Source organism: Phaenicophaeus curvirostris, chromosome 4 (genome assembly GCF_032191515.1).
Source record: "Phaenicophaeus curvirostris isolate KB17595 chromosome 4, BPBGC_Pcur_1.0, whole genome shotgun sequence".
NCBI classification, from domain to species: Eukaryota; Metazoa; Chordata; class Aves; order Cuculiformes; family Cuculidae; genus Phaenicophaeus; species Phaenicophaeus curvirostris.
This window is the reverse complement of record NC_091395.1, coordinates 16,356,377-16,373,430: the sequence shown is the minus strand read 5'-3', so window position 1 is coordinate 16,373,430 and position 17,054 is coordinate 16,356,377. Positions and strand designations below refer to the sequence as shown.

The window sequence follows — 17,054 nt, the reverse complement described above, 5'->3', positions numbered from 1 at the left end:
ATAAAATTACATTTGTAATTGAGAGCTTCAGTGGAGTACCGTGTTTTTATGATTCAGTGTACATTCACAATAGAGGCAACAGGTGCTAGGGCTAATGCATTTAAAGTACTCTTGGTATTTATGTAATGGTGAGTAAGTTTTCTGTGCTTTCTGCATTTTTATATTGATGTGATTATGGCGGTATTAGCAGAATTACATTTTTTGTGTTGCAAAAGGGTTATCAGATTAGGGAAAATCTGTAGTTGTCATGCCTGTGTTAAGTGCCCAGTGTACTAAACAGTAATGTTTGTTATGCAAAACTTGTACTTCACTTTTTCTTAAGTTCAACAGTGTTCATAGCCTTATATCACAAGATTTTGAGCGGAAATTGGTGTGCTCTTGAAGTGCAATTTGCATTTGTCTCAAGCCAGTGGTGGATTTCCAAGGCTAGGTGGAGGGAAAAAAAGCCCAAACAAGCAGAAGTGTATTTTGCTAAATGGAAATCCTGTAAGTCTTCTCTTTATTCCAGTGCTGACTTAGGGAACACTTTATTATTGATTGAAATAGTAGTTTCTGAACTTAGAAACAAAATATTTCATGGGAAGTTGACTTGGTAGATGGCTTATTTTAGAAAGGGTCCTATTGCTTATGAGAAGCTTTCCCAAACTGAAAGCATGACTGTATGTGTGTCCCATCCCGAGTTGCATCCAGCCAGTGCTGGATTGTCAAATACTCCTCAAGGAAGCAGCAGCAGTGGTGGATGGTAGCACGTACTCCTCAGGGAAGTAGCAGTGGTGCAGCACAGTGTTTTGCACACTGAAGGTGCTGCAGCTGTTCTGTGAAAAAGGACGTCTTTGCCTTCTGCTCTGTGAACAAGCCTGGGAAGTCACCTCCATTCTGGACTGCTTTGCTGGTGGCTTTGTTGATTAGGACATACCCCTCCTTCTGCAAGTAAACAAAACATCCCTTGGACCCTGCCCTGGGAGGCCAGGTGCACACTTGGGATCTCAGCTTTGGCTGAACTAGCCCAGTTTTTGATAAGGTGGCAGAAAAGTGTTAAATTTCCAACTATTCGGGTATTTGTTCGTATATTCATGGCAGCACCTGTGTCAAATGGATTGCTTGAAACCTGTTTAATCAACAGGTGCCAGGCATTAACCTATCTGTAGCACTTTGTTTCTTTGTTTCTCCTAAACATTCCTGTCCTGCTTGTTTAGTATTTAGCAAAATAAATGCCCCAAAGATCTTATCTGAAGCCAAAATAATAGAGAGAGAGGTGTCCCCTCAGCCTCCTCCAGACTAAACTAGGGAACAGGCATCCATCAGAGAGGGAAAGGTAAGTCTCCTTTTCTTAATGGTGGGACTCAATGATTTTAAAGGTTCTTCCAACCTATGTGATGCTACAATTCCGTGTTTCTTTGACCTGCTGACTCTCCTTTTATGTTCCCAGATACGACGTGATTTATGGAGGGCACAAAGCCACTACTGTGCACTATTCAAATGGGGTTCTGTGGGAAGGATGAAGCTTCACAATTTTTTTTGAGGTCCTTGACTGGGATTCCATCTTCACATCTTTTCCTTCACTCATCAGGCAAGTGAAAGGAAAGAGGCACAAGAGATGCTGGAGAAATGGGAAAATGAGAAGGCAGAGAGAGAAGAGGAGCATGAGAAGAAGCTGTTAGATATGAAGCAGAAGGTTGCTGCCACGCAAGCTGAACTAGAAGAGGAGCGAGCCAGAGCTGAAAATGCCAAGGAAGATGTAAAGACTGTGAAAAGGAGAATTTCTGTGACTTTTTTGCAAGGCTAGAGCTGTGGGAGATGGCGGGATATTGGGATATTGGGCTGCGTGGAGCGTGCCTTACATGTCTTCCTGCAGTGACTTTGGTGAGGTGAAAGGTGAGTAGTAGGGCTATCTGTGGGACTAGGAAGGAGACCTCTCATAGTAAGCCAAGCAGAAACTTGCCTCTCGTTTTAGATTTCTGTGTTGCTCATGTTGTGGTTTTTTTACAGACTCACCTCAGAGTACCTTTACAGTTCTCTTAATTGTTCTCTTTTGATGTTTACTGATGTGTGCTTGTGGCCTTCACTATGTTGAAGATCGAAGTGACTTTGACTGACTGAATCCCCATGGGGCTGGGTTTTTCATCTGCGGGTAACGGGGGTGAATTGCAGGATTGTTGGCAAAAGAAAAGATTTTTAAACACTTCTCTGAAGTATTTCTGAGCAGTAAAACAGGGGTGTCTGCTGGGGTGTGCTCTAAGTCACCTGCTGGTAAGCTGCTTTGTGCCCAGATCTCCTGTGTAGCACTGAGAGTCCTCCCTGTGTCCTACCCAGGTTATCTTTGTGCAGACTGTCGAAGGACAGCGGTACTCCAGCCTGTGTCTACAGGCATTGAACTGACAGGGCAGTACTTAGAGACAACAGTGTGTCCCTGTAATGTCAGTACTTTAATGAAGTCTACTGAATACCTTAAAACTGAATTAATTTTCACCAGACCCCACTTAGAATACCTGCCTTCTTCTGAAGGAGATGCTAGCTTCATCCCTCTGTCAGCCTTGCGTTTAGTGCTAACTAGGTGCAGAAGTCACTATTGAAAGGCACACAGGACACAGCAGATGACAAGGAAAAGCCTCACCAGCAAGGCAAGGCAGGGCAAGGCACTTGAGCAATGCCACACATTTTCCTGTTAGATAGTGACTAAGAGTTTGTTGGTGATTCAGTTACAGATTAATTGGTAATGGACTGTGTTTATACTGCCAATCTCAGTGATGAAGCTGCATCTCCAGGTGGGCAGATAATAACCTGGGAGACCAGCGATATGGTGCTTTCTGAACATATGAGCCCATCAGTCTTTGAGTCCCACCAGGCAAAGTTTAAGCTCCTCTTCTCCTTATTTCTGTGCAGAAGAATGTTTTCTTACAAATGCTAATCCGAACTTGGGGAGAACAAAGAGAAGCCTCCCAGCAGCTAATGCAGCTCAGGCAGGAGGTGGAAGAGCAGCGAGAGAACAGGCAGGTAGGTAGGTTGAAAGAACAGGCACTTGGCAATGGGATGTGAGCTGGGAGAGCCAGCTAACAGAGTGAAGGGAAGTAATGAGAAACTGCAACGTGAGTTGTAGGACTGAGGAGACAAGGATGTTGAGACAGGAAGACGAAAAGGTTGTAGCTGTTGGCCACTCCTAGTAACTCACTCCCTATTTGTGTTTACAGAACATCACAGAAAAGATGCAGGCAGAGCTACAGGAAAGTCAGAGCAAGATCAAGGCAGTGGAGAATAGGCATAAGCAAGAAATCAAAACCATCAAAAAGGAAATGAATATCCTTCTTCAGCAGAGGAATGCTCTATGAAAACAGGTGACTGAAATACTAATAGGTACTCCGGTCATCAAAGAGATGGTCTCTCCCCTTCCTGCCTTTCTGCTGCGGAGCAGGCTCACGAGGTTATCCCTCTGACTGCCATGATAGCATGGTCTCCATCTCGGCTGGTCTGAAGGAGCTTATCGGTCAGCTGCTGCCCTGGACAAATGGGCTAGTCCTTTTGCTTGATCACCAGCAGTCGTCAGAATGGATTTCTGCTGGCCAGTTACTGCTAGCCTTCTTTTCTAAGGAGGTTTTTCAGATGACTGTGGTGACCCGCTTGCATGTTGAAACAAGCTGTCTGTATCCATTTTCAATCTGGTACTGCCACAATAGGGTGAAATTGAAAGCTGTTCTTTCCTTTTCCTCACAGGATATGATATGACTGACAGTGACAAGCTGTAGTACTTCACTGCTTTGTTATGTTTTACTTGAGGTGGAAGAGTTGACATCTCAGCTAGCAACCTCCGAAGAGCCCCAGCAAGTGATTTGCCACAAAGCTCAGCAAGATCTGAATGAGGGACAGGAACTGTCAAGGAAGAGGATGCTGGAGGCTGTGCACCTGCAGGAGATCCTGGAGGAGAAGAGGAGTCAGTGGGAGGAGGTAGAACATCAGAATGAGGAGCTGCAAGTGTGTCTACAGTCCTTGGAGGAGAAAAGGAGTCAATGGGAAGAAGTGGAGCGTCACAACATGAAGTTTCAGACTTCACTGAAGGTCCTTGAGAGTGAAAATGCCAGGTAAATGGAAGCCTGTGAGACTCTCCATTGTGTTGAATGGATTTCCTCTTTCAGATCTTTGCATACACATGTGGTTCTGGTGGCGTTTGATGAAAAGCAGAATTCTGAACTATCCATGCAGATGGGCTTCATTCTCTTGATGTTGTGTTTCATTTTCTTTCCCTTTAACCCTTCAGTTACAGTTTCTTTGAAGACACCGGCTTTTGGAGTAGTCCTTTCTTTAGAAGGAAGTGTGTGTTTGTTAGGTCAGCATGTTACTAGTGTTAAATGAAACTTTCAGGGGTTTCAAACCTGAAACACACCAAAGGAGGCAGGACGAGTGGCAGTATAATGCACTAAACAGATCCAGCAGCTCCACCCTTGGTCCTGTAAACTTTAAAACATTTGGGGTCTGTTTCGGTCTTCCATACTGATACCCTTGGCAGAAGCCATCTCAAAGCCGTGGTTAAGCTAAGGCAGATTCCCTTCTGAGGCACCCAAGAAATGAGAATGTTTTTTATTGTCATCTGTTTCCTTGTTCCTGAAAAAAATCCCAACAGGTATCTAGAGAGGCTTGAGCAGGGTCCCTCCTGCCAGCTTCAGCAGACACTGGTGTTGCTGACTGTCCAAAGAATGTGAGAAAGAAGAGAAAGGATAGGTAGGCTACTTTGCCTGGTAACGTTCTGCCAGTCTTCAACGTGTACCTTCATTGAAGAAGAGAAATAAAAGCAGTGCACTCTTGCTTCCCCTGTGAGGAATCCTGCAGACTATATAAGGATCTGAGTATTTTCTCCAGGCTTCCATGAGTACTTCTGGTATTGCCCTTCATTTCTGTAGCTGAGAGCTATATGGGTGCTGGCAAGTCTTAGGGAGCTCCCCAAAGATCACCTTGCTGTCAGTCACCGCTGTTCCTACCTGTACATCCAAGCTAGAGGAAGAAAGTCTGTTCGTTTTTGACAAAACTCTTCCTTGCAATCTCATTAGTCAGAAGAAAAATTTTCCTTTTCCCCGATGTCTTCATATCCAGACTTTATGTTTATGTTCACATCCACATCTCAGAACGATAGGGTATTTTGCCAGTAATTCACCTTTCTTCTGTGGAAACAAGTGTGCACGCCCTCAGGCGTGTCTGCCAGCCTGGTGTAGGGCTGAACAAGCAACCTAGTTGTTTAGACAAACCGCAGCAGACAAGGCAATTTTACCTTGGTGTTAGAAGTCCTAAGAGTTTAATAAGTATTATACTATGTTGTAATGAGTTGCATGCTCTCTCTTTCAGACTGACTCAGTTTCTGAAGGAAGTGAAGCTCAGAACTGTGGAAGAAAACAACCTTGCCCAGCACAAGGAGGTATCTCGGCTTCTTTCTGCTCTTGAACAGGGCCAGCAGCAATATTCAGATGGCAAAAGAGAAATACAAGCGCTCAACAACCAGGTAACCTATGCACTAGCATCCTCTTCTCCAGGGACGCAGAAGAACACCTTCAGCTTGTAGGCCCCTCTCTGTTTCCCCTCCCAGCAACATATGCTCCTTCTTATTTTGCTCAGACTTTGCCCATTGAGGTGAAGGCTGGATCTGCCTCTATTTTCCCCTATTCTTTCCTGGTTCGTGGCATTAAATCTCTGAGGAGAAACAGAAGACTCCTCTGGAGCTTCTCAGTATCTCTGTGATGAATGTTGACCCCAGAAGGTGTTTCTACCTCTGTCAGGCACTAAAGAATCTGGTGAAACAGAAGCAGTTATCGCAGTCTGTGGAAGGCACTTCCATCTCAGCCAGTTCATCTGGTATTTCCGAGATGCACCATGAAGGATGCTGATTGTCCTCCTTCCCACTCCCAAGCACCCGGGGGATGCTTGATCTGCCACCTCGCCTTGCCAGCCACCTTCTCTCGCCCACAACCACCCATGCAGAGCTTCATTCCTGAGGTTGGAAAGCCTGCAAGCCGGACAGTTTGATCACTCTTTTGGGGAAGAGGGATCTTCCTTTTGGCTCCTTAGCCTCTGGATACCTGTTGCTAGCTTATTTTCTCAGTCTGAATCCTTGGCTTTGTTTTCTGTTTCCCATATGGTTTTCTTTTGACTAGAAGTACTTGAGGGACCCTTTGCAGAAAAAATTCTTCACAGAAAGGGTCATTGGGCACTGGAACAGGCTGCCCAGGGAGGTGGTTGAGTCGCCTTCCCTGGAGGTGTTTAAGGCACGGGTGGACAAGGTGCTAAGGGGCATGGTTTAGTGTTTGATAGGAATGGTTGGACTCGATGATCCGGTGGGTCTCTTCCAACCTGGTTATTCTGTGATTCTATGATTCTACTGGAGGATGAGGTGTCTGAACTGCATTTGGGGCTCTGTAGCACAGAGAACGGAACAAAGGCACTGGCCACAGAGTGTGAGCAGGCCAAAAGTGCCCACTGCAAAGCCCGATCCCAGCTGGAGAAACTACACACAGCTCTACAGTGTGTGATCTGTGACAGCAAAGACTTAGTTCCTTGGAGTTCAGGCAAGTGTGGGAGCTGAGTTAGCAAGTCTATAGAGCACAGATTGAAGAGCAGAGGGAGGTAGGGAGGGGTGGTGCTCTGTAATCCTGGTGTGATAGACGCATCCTTTCAGTTTAGGCTGACTCGAGTCTTGGGAAGTGTTAATGCCTGACATCCAGGCAGAGAGCCAAGTCAGTGTTTGGATGTGAAGAAATGACCAGCCTCAAAATTAAATAGGGCCCAAATCACATCAAGTTGTAGGGCCATGTGCACTCTTTCTTGCGGCAGCACTGACGTTAGTCGTCATTGGAAGAAGTTAAGTTTGTGACACGCATGTTGCTGTAATGTGAGCTCTAGGATGGTGTCGAAGACATTGCCGCCTTCTGCTGTGTATAAAGGGGTGTTATTTGTTGGACACCCTTCGATTAAAGTTTGAAACAGAATGGTTCCTCTCTTCAGAGCACGGTCTTGTCTGGGACTGAACTGTTTCTCAGGCTGGGGACCTACCTGCAGAGCTCACAGTGGACAGAGTGGCAGCCGCCCTACGAGACCTGCATCAGCAGAAGGAGCAAGCTCAGCAAGATCTGGTAACGTAACTCTGGTGCACCCAGAAATGCTGCCCATCTGCTGGGCTGAACGGAGAAGCAGAGCTGCCAAAGGCAGAATGGCTGTAAATTCTTGTGGGCCAGCTTGGCTTGCTACTGTGGGGAGAAAGGAGATTCACGATTGCATCTATCGTTTGTGTCCAACTGCCCTTTCCTGCCTTGGCTGTTTCTGCCTTAGTGTTTCATATCTAGTGGGAGGTTCCTACTCATAGTAGAGGGGGTTGGAAGTGGCTGATCTTTTAAGGTCCCTTCCAACCCAATCCGTTCTGTGACTCTATGATTCTACCTGTCTGTCTCCTGCCAGCAGTAGTTCTGAGAGGTGAGACGTCTCTTCTTGCCTCTTCCAGAATGATGCAAGGAAAAAAATACAGCACTTGGAGCTGGAGCTGAGCAAGAAGCAAGCTGAGAAGGACCATTTCAGTGCCCAGAATCAAGAGCTGCACAGCTTGCTCAAAGCCTCTTCTTACCAACCCACTGACCCTACCCTGTCTCACCAGCCGGGGGGTCTCTGATACCATGCAAAGGAAAAGTGCGGTATCCAGAGATGGGAAGACTTTTTATAGCGCAAATTCCAGTGGCTGGCAGTGCATCTCGCTGTGCTGCTCGTGATACAGGTGCAGAGGCGGTGCCTTTCATGGACCCAAGAGCAATGTGTGGAGAACAATATGTAAAGGAAGTTACAAATGCTTCAGAAGGTGTTTGGGTTATAATTCACCTTTATTGGTCAAGGTACGTAAATATTCTTAATGACCAGCTGTAAGCATGAGCCAATACTTGAGGGAAGTAACATAATCCTAAAACACCATCTACCTTAATGTATTTTGACAATTAATTTTATAAGTTCAAGAATGTGGGTGATTGTGTGTAAGGCTAAATTTTGTTGGAAGTCTCGGTGGACTTTGTGTTATGCTGGTGTGCAGCAGGGGTGGATTCAGTTCTGGGATTTCAAATCTAGAACTGCAGGAACTGTCTCCATTGGGATATGTGAACAACTACTCACAGTCAAAAGGAGGTAAAAAGAACAGGGGAGGGGGCTTTTAAAAATACTTAAAAAAAAATTAATTTAAAAAAATGTAGGCATGGTAGCAGTTGTGCTGTCACTGTTAAGTGTTAGAAAAAAAATGGCATTTAATCAATATCTCTCAAAATGGTACGTGAATTTCAGCTACTCTTATGAAACAAAAAAAAAAGGTGACAGTCCTCTTTGAAATATTTATAACTTGAGTTTGCAGTGTCTATAGTCATTTCTTTCCCTTTAGCAGATAGCATAGTTCTGTTTCACAACGTCTTTTCTGGTTTTGCCTTCTTCAAGCAACTGATGATCGAAATGAAAATGTAGCAGACAACAAATAAAACATAATACCTATAAGACTTTCTTAAGTGTTTTAAGCTGACCAACATGTCTTCATTTTTGTGTTAACTGTGACACCCTGAGCTGCACCAATGTAGCACCTACGCACCCACAGATTTAACACCAGTGGAACTAAATTAAGGCATGGAGTAGTGATACAGCTTTCCTAAGGCCATGCCCACAGTTAAGAACTTGCTCAGCTATCCCATATTTTTATAGGATTATGGTGGCCACATGATCATCTCTTCCAGCTGTCATGTCTACTTTTAAATAAGTGTTTTGGAATAGTGTATCAAAAGCCTCTGCTCTGTAAATCAAAATACTTCTCTAACTATGTTCAGATGTAGATCAGCCGCAAATTTAGGGACATGACTTCAGGGTACGTTATGTCTTTATTCTCTTCTTCCATGTGAGAAAGGAATAGTTTGTAACTGGCAGCTGCTGAGAAGGCAAACTATCAATCAGTCATCCTTTATTTTACATATGCACGAGGTTTTGTGGAACACAACTTGTTAAGATAGCTCTGCTAATCCAGCTGGCACTTTTTCATCTTTAATTGCCTTTTCAGAAGGTAAAACACGCATGTTCAGTCATGCTTCCATATGACTATGACTTCCATAGGGGTCAGTGAACTTTAAAAGATTATGGGAATCCCTCGGATTAGTTTTATGAAAACTTTGAGAGGTACCTAACTGTTCAGTCTCTCTAAAGAGAGTAAGACAACATTTTCACTGACAAAACTGAGTTCTCAAAGAAACGAACAGCACTCTCTTTCTTTTTTTAATGAAGAAAGTTTATTGCAGGTCTTTCTTTTACAATTCTAGTAGAAAGTATCGCTAAGAAAGAAAATGAACTATGACCAATTCGTAAGAACGAGCAAAGTAAAAGAATAAGCTGAATACATACTATATTGAACTAAGCATTATGGTAAAGATAAAACCTCATCTATCTTGTGACTGTAGATTAAGGATAGCTGCTCCCCAATCCTTGTTTCCAGTGCCTGCACCAGGTGAATAGGGGGAATAGCACTGACAATAGCTATCAGAGGTTTGATGGCAGCTATTTGTAGTAGCTCTTCTATCAGCTCACCCTAGAACTAGGAACTGCTTCGTTCATCCTAGCTTAGATAATGTGCAGCAGGCTTTCCGTTCACAGGTTTTAAGTAATTTTATCTAATAGGTAGTCTGATGCTGGAGGAAGCTGTGGATGGGACACTTGTGTTTGTTTAGGCTAGAAAATGGCTAGAACAAAAAGGCTTCCTTGACTCCAGTCTTCATTACAAATAAGTTGTCCAGTGCTCATGTTCACATCCCAAGTCACTTTATTTAAATTCATATTCTCTAAACACTATCCTGCAGCCTGCAAGTCAGGTAACAAACTTAGAGGGAACAATGGTTGTTTTTCATCTTCTCCAATGTTTGTCTCAAGATATTTTACAGTTAGTCCACTAAAAAAATTTTTGTGAAAATTTGCCTCTTCAAGTTTAGTAGAAACTTGGCTAAAAATGGAGGCATTGTAACAGAAGGTTTTCTTCCTTTGTCATCTTCTCCCACTTTTCTGAGAACCCTCATCAGAAGAACAGAATTGGGCCTGCTTGTAGAGTTGAGGCCAGGTTCTGTTCGTTGTCTCACTGCTCGTACAAAAATATGGTTAGCTACACCATAAGTTAGTCTATTTAGAGCCCAAGGCTGTGTGAAACGCAGTTTATTAAACTAACACAGATAACTTAAAAATCATCTAACATTGCCAGAATCTTTCCCTACTGCTGTTCTCAAGACAAGAGCACTCAAAACGCACATTCACTCACCCCAGTCTCCCGTGATGAAGCCTGCCTTGGGCTCACCACGGAATAGCGCACGCAAACTGAAAACAAACTGTCATGTGAAATGAACAGAAATTGTGGTGAGAGTGCAGGGAGCTTCAGTTGGATTTGGCTTCATCAGTCCTATGCACCAGGCTGATCCCCAGCAAACTCAGGAGACACCGAGGCAGGGAGCGTGGGGGATCTGAGTGGCTCAGAAGCAGCAGGGAAGAGGGTCTTGGACCCAGCCACACCAGGTTCATCATCAGCTGCAGCAGCAGTTGCAGTAATTTTCTCCGTTCCAGATCTACCAGAGTCCTGACAGCGCTTGCTGCAGAAAATCTGATTCTCTTTATCTAGAGCTGTGTTCTAAAAAGAAACAAAAATACCCAAGGCAAAGTATGAAAAGAGCAGTAAAATCAAATCCCTGTCTTAACTTAAGGGTTAAACCACTCTACAAGACATAAAGTGCATGCACTAGAGCCAGGAAAAAAAAGGAGAAATAACATTAGAAAACACATATAATTAATTGTAGTGTGTTATGGTGCTGACTTTGGAACCAAATGTAAAGAAAACTTGTTTGCCATGATGTTGCGAGTTTAAAATTTTGTCTTGCAAGTCTGAAGTGGAAAAAAAGAAATGACATGAGTAGTTGTGATATAGCAGGAACTCCTTATACTATTAGCAAAAATTATGTACCCGTGTTTTTGCAGACACAAAGAATCACATGATGTTTAGTGCAAACTTGATTATACATTTTCTGTAACAAACCACGTGGTACAGAGTGTATCTGATTGTGAAGATGACAGAAAAATAATGATTAGGATAATGATTAGGTTTTCATCTTAAAGAAAAGGGTCTAGTTTTCTGCTTACTGTTGAGAATAGGCAAATGACCTCTCCTGAAGCTAACAGTGGCAAAAATACATAATTTCTGAATACTATGCTTAAAAAGTTTACTGGAGAGTAGCAGGTTAGAATCAAAACTGAGAACTCTTATTGTGCAGTAGGTAGGTTATCTGGAGTATGTGGTGTGCCTGTTGAAGCTGACAACTTTCATACCCTCTGAAGGATACAGTAAGTTACATCAAACGACAGTGTAATGTTTAATTGCTAGTGGAATGTCTGAAGTGATCCAGGGGGAAATCTAGAGGTTCCTGCGTCAAAAATATACGTAAAAAATATATGCAAAAATTGCTTTCTAATGCTTGAAGGGAATGTAATTGGTCTTGTTTCACAGTTAAAAGGCTGATACTGATCATTACAAATCCATATGCTTCTTGGCTTAACTATTTACTTTCTGGAAGATCTTCAAGCACCAGTGGTAATACAGATTTAGGTTAATACAGATTAATTGCATTCTTTGTAGTTTATCCAGTTATGTAGAAAGGTGCAAAGTACACTTACTCTGGTCATGTACAGCTTGGGCTTTCTACAGTAATCCACAAATGTGTGATACTTGAACTGACAAGCAGAGCACAGAAATATCCTTCACCATTATGGCAGCCCCTGCATATGTATGTGTAAGTATTATACAATGCTGTTATATGGAATTTCATATTTTGAGCTGTGATGTGCTAATTGTAAAGTAAGGTCAGGTTGCCTTTTCTTTAGCATTTTTTTTTTTTTAATTGATTGATTGCTCAGGAGGACTTGCTCTGTTAATGTGAAAATTTGTATGTATTTTAGTGGAGTTTGTCTAATACACTATTCACTGAAAAATGTAGTTCTAGATACATTTGTACTACAATATGTAGTTCTAGATACAATACATTTAGCATGTATTTTTTTTCAGATGTGGTTTATTGCATCAAAGGCATCAAGGGCAGCAGAAATAAGTTACTATCTTATCCTCCTTTTTCCAAGGTACGTACTCACCCTCCTTTTTCCAAAAGTAGTGAAGACTTATTTCATTGTAGGTTACCTAAATTAAAATCTCTTTTTTACCTGACTTAGCAAAGATAGATGGACTAGTATCTCTGATTTCTCAAATAGAGGGCTTCTAGAATTTGCAGGTATACAGATGTTGGGTTGTTCTGGAATCAGTCTCACTCAGACTCTCCTGCTGGAACAATTCCATTTTGTGTAACAATCTGGCTGTGTGCTGGGTCAGGGGAGGTAACAAGCCACCTCATGATACTCCTCCTCCCCCCAGGCCCTTTCTGCCAGGCTTTTTCAGACCAAAGTACTGAGTATAAAAGTTCGCGAAAGAACAGAGAAAGTATTTTGAATTTAGGGTGTTTCATGGGTTGGGTTTGTTCCCCTTCCCCCCAGGTCACAACATTAGTCTACATGCATACAGGTACAAGGAGAAAATTGAATAATACACAGGTGAATTCTCTGCTACTAACAATCAACCCTGCAAACAAAGCTTGTACAGAAATGACTAGCTGAACTGTATCTAGGCTTTTGAGATTAGCTATGATGTGCAGTAGTTTTATCATTATCAAAGTAGCTGCTTTGCTGACAGGATTGCATTTCCTCTTTTGCCTGCTGGAAGAAGAGCTGTGAATAAACAGGTTTTTGCTGTTTCAGTGGCAGGATAAGTTATTTAAAAGGGAAAGGAAATGTTTTCAGTTCATGCTGACAGTGATTTTCTCCCATGCTGTCCTGACAGCAGCCTCTGATAGTTGTCAGACCTTGCACAGAGCAACACATAGCTACATTATGCAATTAAGGATTTTTTTTAGAGATTGAAGAGGAGGCTTAACCATTGCTAAGAATGGTTTTAATCAATTTAAGACTGATTACATTCTGACTAGCTCTGTGATACCATAAAGGCTGAAGTGACAAAATTTTACTTTTAAATGGAAACAATACTTATTTTGGTGGGTTTTTTGGGGTTCTGTCTTCATAGGATTCCCATCTTTTTCTAATTGCTTTTGGGTATTTTAAGATACACACATGCACAAAATTAATCCCAGGTGAATAGACCAAGATATGTTTGAGGGAGTGAAAAATAACTAGTTATATCAGTGTTTGCCTAGAATATTTAAAAAACGCATCACTTACTACAGAAACCTTTTTTGTAAGTGTTTAAAAGATTTTCCTTTATTGGTTTTGTGTGGTTGTAAAGCTCTTTCCGCTTCAGACTGGCTAAGTTATTTCTCCTTTTTTCTTGTTAAAAATGGAGAATGTATTTTTTGTGCAGCAAAACAAAGCATCGCAGTTAGTACGTACCATTGCCTTGGACCTACTCAGAGGAAAGCAATGCAGGCATTGGGGAAGGAGGAAAAAGGAAGGAAGCAAGGGACAGAAACTAGACTTACTTTAAGCAGAACTAACAAAATTGCAACAAAATTTAGATTTACATAACATTTTTAAATTGGCAAAAAAAGTCAGTAGTGAATTAACAGCAACATGCTTTTGGGGCAGAAAGTCTCCTGTGTGAGAACAGTGAAGTAGGTATGTGCAGTTTTACTTATCTGCCACATGATGGTATTATCTGCATTGGCCAGATGACAATATTTGAATGAAGATGCTAAAAGGGATTCCATTAAATATGCAGGTGGACTGACATAGCAATGCACTGCAATACATGAGAATTACAATACTGTGCTTATCTGATTCTGAATGTTTTTTAAGCAATGAGTGCTAGTACAAGTGAAGAACTTCTTGACATGAACATAACTAAATTTCAATGCTCTAGACAAACCAGGGCAAGAATAACAAAACTGGGGACAAAACCCTCATTAGATTATGGTGTTTTGAACATGATACTTTTCCCTTCAGCAATAAGTGAGAGCTGCATTCAGACAAATTATGCATTTACATCCTTCCATACCTGTTTGAAGGAAATAAGGCAGGGAAAGGGAAAATGAAGTTTTAATAAGGTGTACTTTCCTAGCTGAAGGAATGTCAGTAGCTAACAGAATCAGAAACAACTCACACCAATAAGAAGCCAGAAGCTACGCTGTGTCAGAGATCTGAGACAGGCTTAAGTGGCATGCAAGTTGGAGAGGGGCTAAGAGTTAGAATTAAAATTGCTTTTATTACATATAGTGCATTTTATACCAGTTTTCAGCTTCAGGCTTATCCATAGTCTCAACAGTATAAAGAATGAAGCTCTGAAGTCCCTCTCAAACTGTCAAGTCAAACTGTCAAATGAAATGTAGACAACAGCATGAATCTGAAATCCATGTTCTGACTTCTCTCCCTTCTATTTTTATGTTACTATTTTTCCTACTTTTGAATATTTGGCCTACTTAGTTCACATAAATGTATTTGGAAAAGCATGTAAGTATGCAGAAACAATATTTAGATGTATCTACTTTCAGATGATTAAAACAATTCTTTGTTAACATAAGTGGGCTAGACTTTGAGTCTAATAATAACAGGTAGAGGTGGAAACAACTGTTAAGTTACTACTACAGACAGTTTTATTTTTCTTTTAGTAACTGATGATACTCTTAGTGTGCACTGTTCATCCTTGCATTAGACAACAATGGACCACAATAAGAACAGAAAGGTAGTTCTTTGCAAAAGTGACCGGTCAATTAGAAGAGCAGTTCTGAGTACCGATAACAGTAAACTACATTTCTTCTACCATGATTCACACGTCTACCTTCTGGAATGACTGCTTATAAAAGTTCAGCTAGAGGTCATTTGGGTTCCTTTGTTTGCTTTGAAGAAAGTTCCCCATTGGGGAACAGAAAAAACATAGCAGGGGTTAGATTGGGACAAAATTAAGGTGGTAAACATTCAATACTATGAAGAAAGTTTCTGAAATGAAGTTTGGTTTCCTGGCAAGCATAGTGTTCAACAACAGTATGCTCAAGATCAAGTAATAATTGGTCGGGCAGAGGGGAAAAGCCTACTTAATTAACTAGGTGGTCAGTAGGATAAAAGTATTACAATTTTACAACGAAAGTCTTTGAGTTGTTAATAAGCTTCATTTCAACATACAACTACTTAGTGTTTACATGTTTCTGTGTGAAAGCTTGTTTTTATGGCTTAGCTAGCACACTGTGATAGAATTGGTTGCTCTCAAGCAGTGATGAGACAATCAACACTATACATAAATAAAGACTAGAATTAGAGACTATTCTAGCTTTGCTTTTGCTATTCTTGCACCATACGTTCCCACTGTTGGGAAAATATGCTAAGTATAATATCTATGTATAAAAAGGTTCATTTCTCTTACCATGATAACAGAAACCCCAGCAGATGTGCTATTTTGCTTGGGTAGGGTGTTATTAAAGTGCTGCTTCAGTTTACCTGTTACTTCAGCTTGCATATTATTCTCCTGGGAAGCATCATCCTGTATAAGAATAAACACAGTATTCAAGTTAATTACAAAACAGAAGTATGTAACAGGTAATTCCTGCTTTTTAATGCAAAGTAAATGTTCAGATAGGCAGCCCAAAAGTGAATGCACTCTGCTACATGAGATATAGTCCAAACAGGTTAAGAAAAACTACAATTTATGTCATAAAACCACTGTTTTATGTATGAGCTTCTATTTCTTAAAATGCCAGAGGCTAACAGTGTTGTCAGGGCTGAAGCTACCTTTAGACACTTGCTGTTCTCTCTTAGATGAAAATGGGACTAGAAGTTCAATAAACAGAAATGGGCATAGTAGAGGTGTATTGCTGCTTCTGAAAACTCACTTTAATGGTTTGATTTAAAGATTTAATATCAAATTTGAGACAAGTAAAATGTAATATACTCACTGACACCCAGGGATGGCTTAGGATCTGTGCTGCTGTATATCGGGCTTCAGCATTCACATGTAACATCAGGCTAATTAACTCCTTTATTAAAAAAAAAAGAAAAAAGAAAAAGCAGAGTTTGAGTGGGGAAGGATACTAAAATGGAAAATACTGTTGCACCAAGTTCTCAGTACAATTTTCCTGATATGTAGGTGAAGAAAAACCAGCTTACACTGACAGCAGAACCAGCAATATCAGTGTGACTTTAGTGGAATGAAAAATTTGCCCTTTAGGTATAAAAGTATGCTATACAGCTTGTTTCCTATCACCTTCCTTACTGTATTCATGTTTCACCAACTCTTTCGAAACCAAATGAAAAGTAAATGTTAAAAAAATCAGCTATAATGTTTCAGTGTGTTCTCTGTATGTTCATGCAGGTGACCGAAATTAAAACAAACCTCGGGCAGATGAGATCCTCTATGAGCAGTTTAAATGCACATAATAAAAGTGTCCTACAGCCACAATCACTGTAAACACAAATGGCAATGATACCACCAAAAATATTTAGCAATGGCAACTCAAGCTGGGTGCACCTCTTGAAAAGATGTAATAACTGGCTCAAGTAAAATAAGAACAAATTATGTCAACTACATTCAGTCCATGTCTTTCAAAGAGACCCTTATTTTACAACTGAAGCACTGAGCCTGCCATAACAGTCCATCATTAATTAAACTGAATAGCATGTGATGTTCTCTGAATGCAACTGGCATTTTGCTACGCTTACTCACTCAGACAATAACATGATGACCTGCAAATCCTGAACTTTCATTAAGCAGTGTTAAACTAACTAACAAAAAGGGGAAGCAGCTGGGAGAGCAGGTAAGAATCTGCTCTGAATCTTCTGTTCCAACAGAGCACAGTCTTCTTAGTGGCTTGTCAGAAACACTTTTACAGGTTGGAAAACATACTAGTACCTTTGCTGAATCAGTGATGTTATCCCAGTAGGGAGAAGGAAATTCCAGCTTTCCAACAAGGATCTGATCAAAGAGGTCTTCCTGAAGGTTGTTTTCACTGTAGAACAGCAGTAATAAAAAAGATCATGAGAAATAAGTCAGTTTGTCATGCAAA

At 41.3% G+C, this 17,054-nt stretch overlaps 2 protein-coding genes across 5 annotated transcripts in view; one reads left to right on the top strand and one right to left on the bottom strand.

Moving 5' to 3' along the window:
* The first annotated feature begins 174 nt into the window (after positions 1-174).
* On the top strand, positions 175-5,542 carry LOC138719665 (caldesmon-like). Its single transcript, XM_069854971.1, has 4 exons — positions 175-180; positions 1,571-1,738; positions 3,772-4,073; positions 5,329-5,542. Exons 1-4 carry the CDS (start codon positions 175-177, stop codon positions 5,540-5,542), a joined length of 690 nt encoding a protein of 229 aa, XP_069711072.1.
* A 3,715-nt stretch (positions 5,543-9,257) lies between these two features.
* The window catches only part of DCLK2 (doublecortin like kinase 2), an 84,037-nt gene continuing 76,240 nt past the window's right edge, over positions 9,258-17,054 (bottom strand). For 2 of the 4 annotated variants that reach the window (XR_011337323.1, XR_011337324.1), the window contains 5 exons: positions 16,901-16,997; positions 15,948-16,028; positions 15,419-15,535; positions 14,290-14,372; positions 10,509-10,645 (listed from right to left, as the gene is read on the bottom strand). Coding sequence is in view for 2 of the 4 variants with exons in the window: in XM_069855342.1 (XP_069711443.1) it covers positions 10,421-10,645; positions 15,419-15,535; positions 15,948-16,028; positions 16,901-16,997 (520 nt within the window). In the remaining 2 variants the exon portion in view is untranslated. Of the gene's footprint in view, positions 10,646-14,289; positions 14,373-15,418; positions 15,536-15,947; positions 16,029-16,900; positions 16,998-17,054 lie in introns of all 4 variants that reach the window. The other 2 variants (XM_069855342.1, XM_069855343.1) reach the window with 1 other exon arrangement.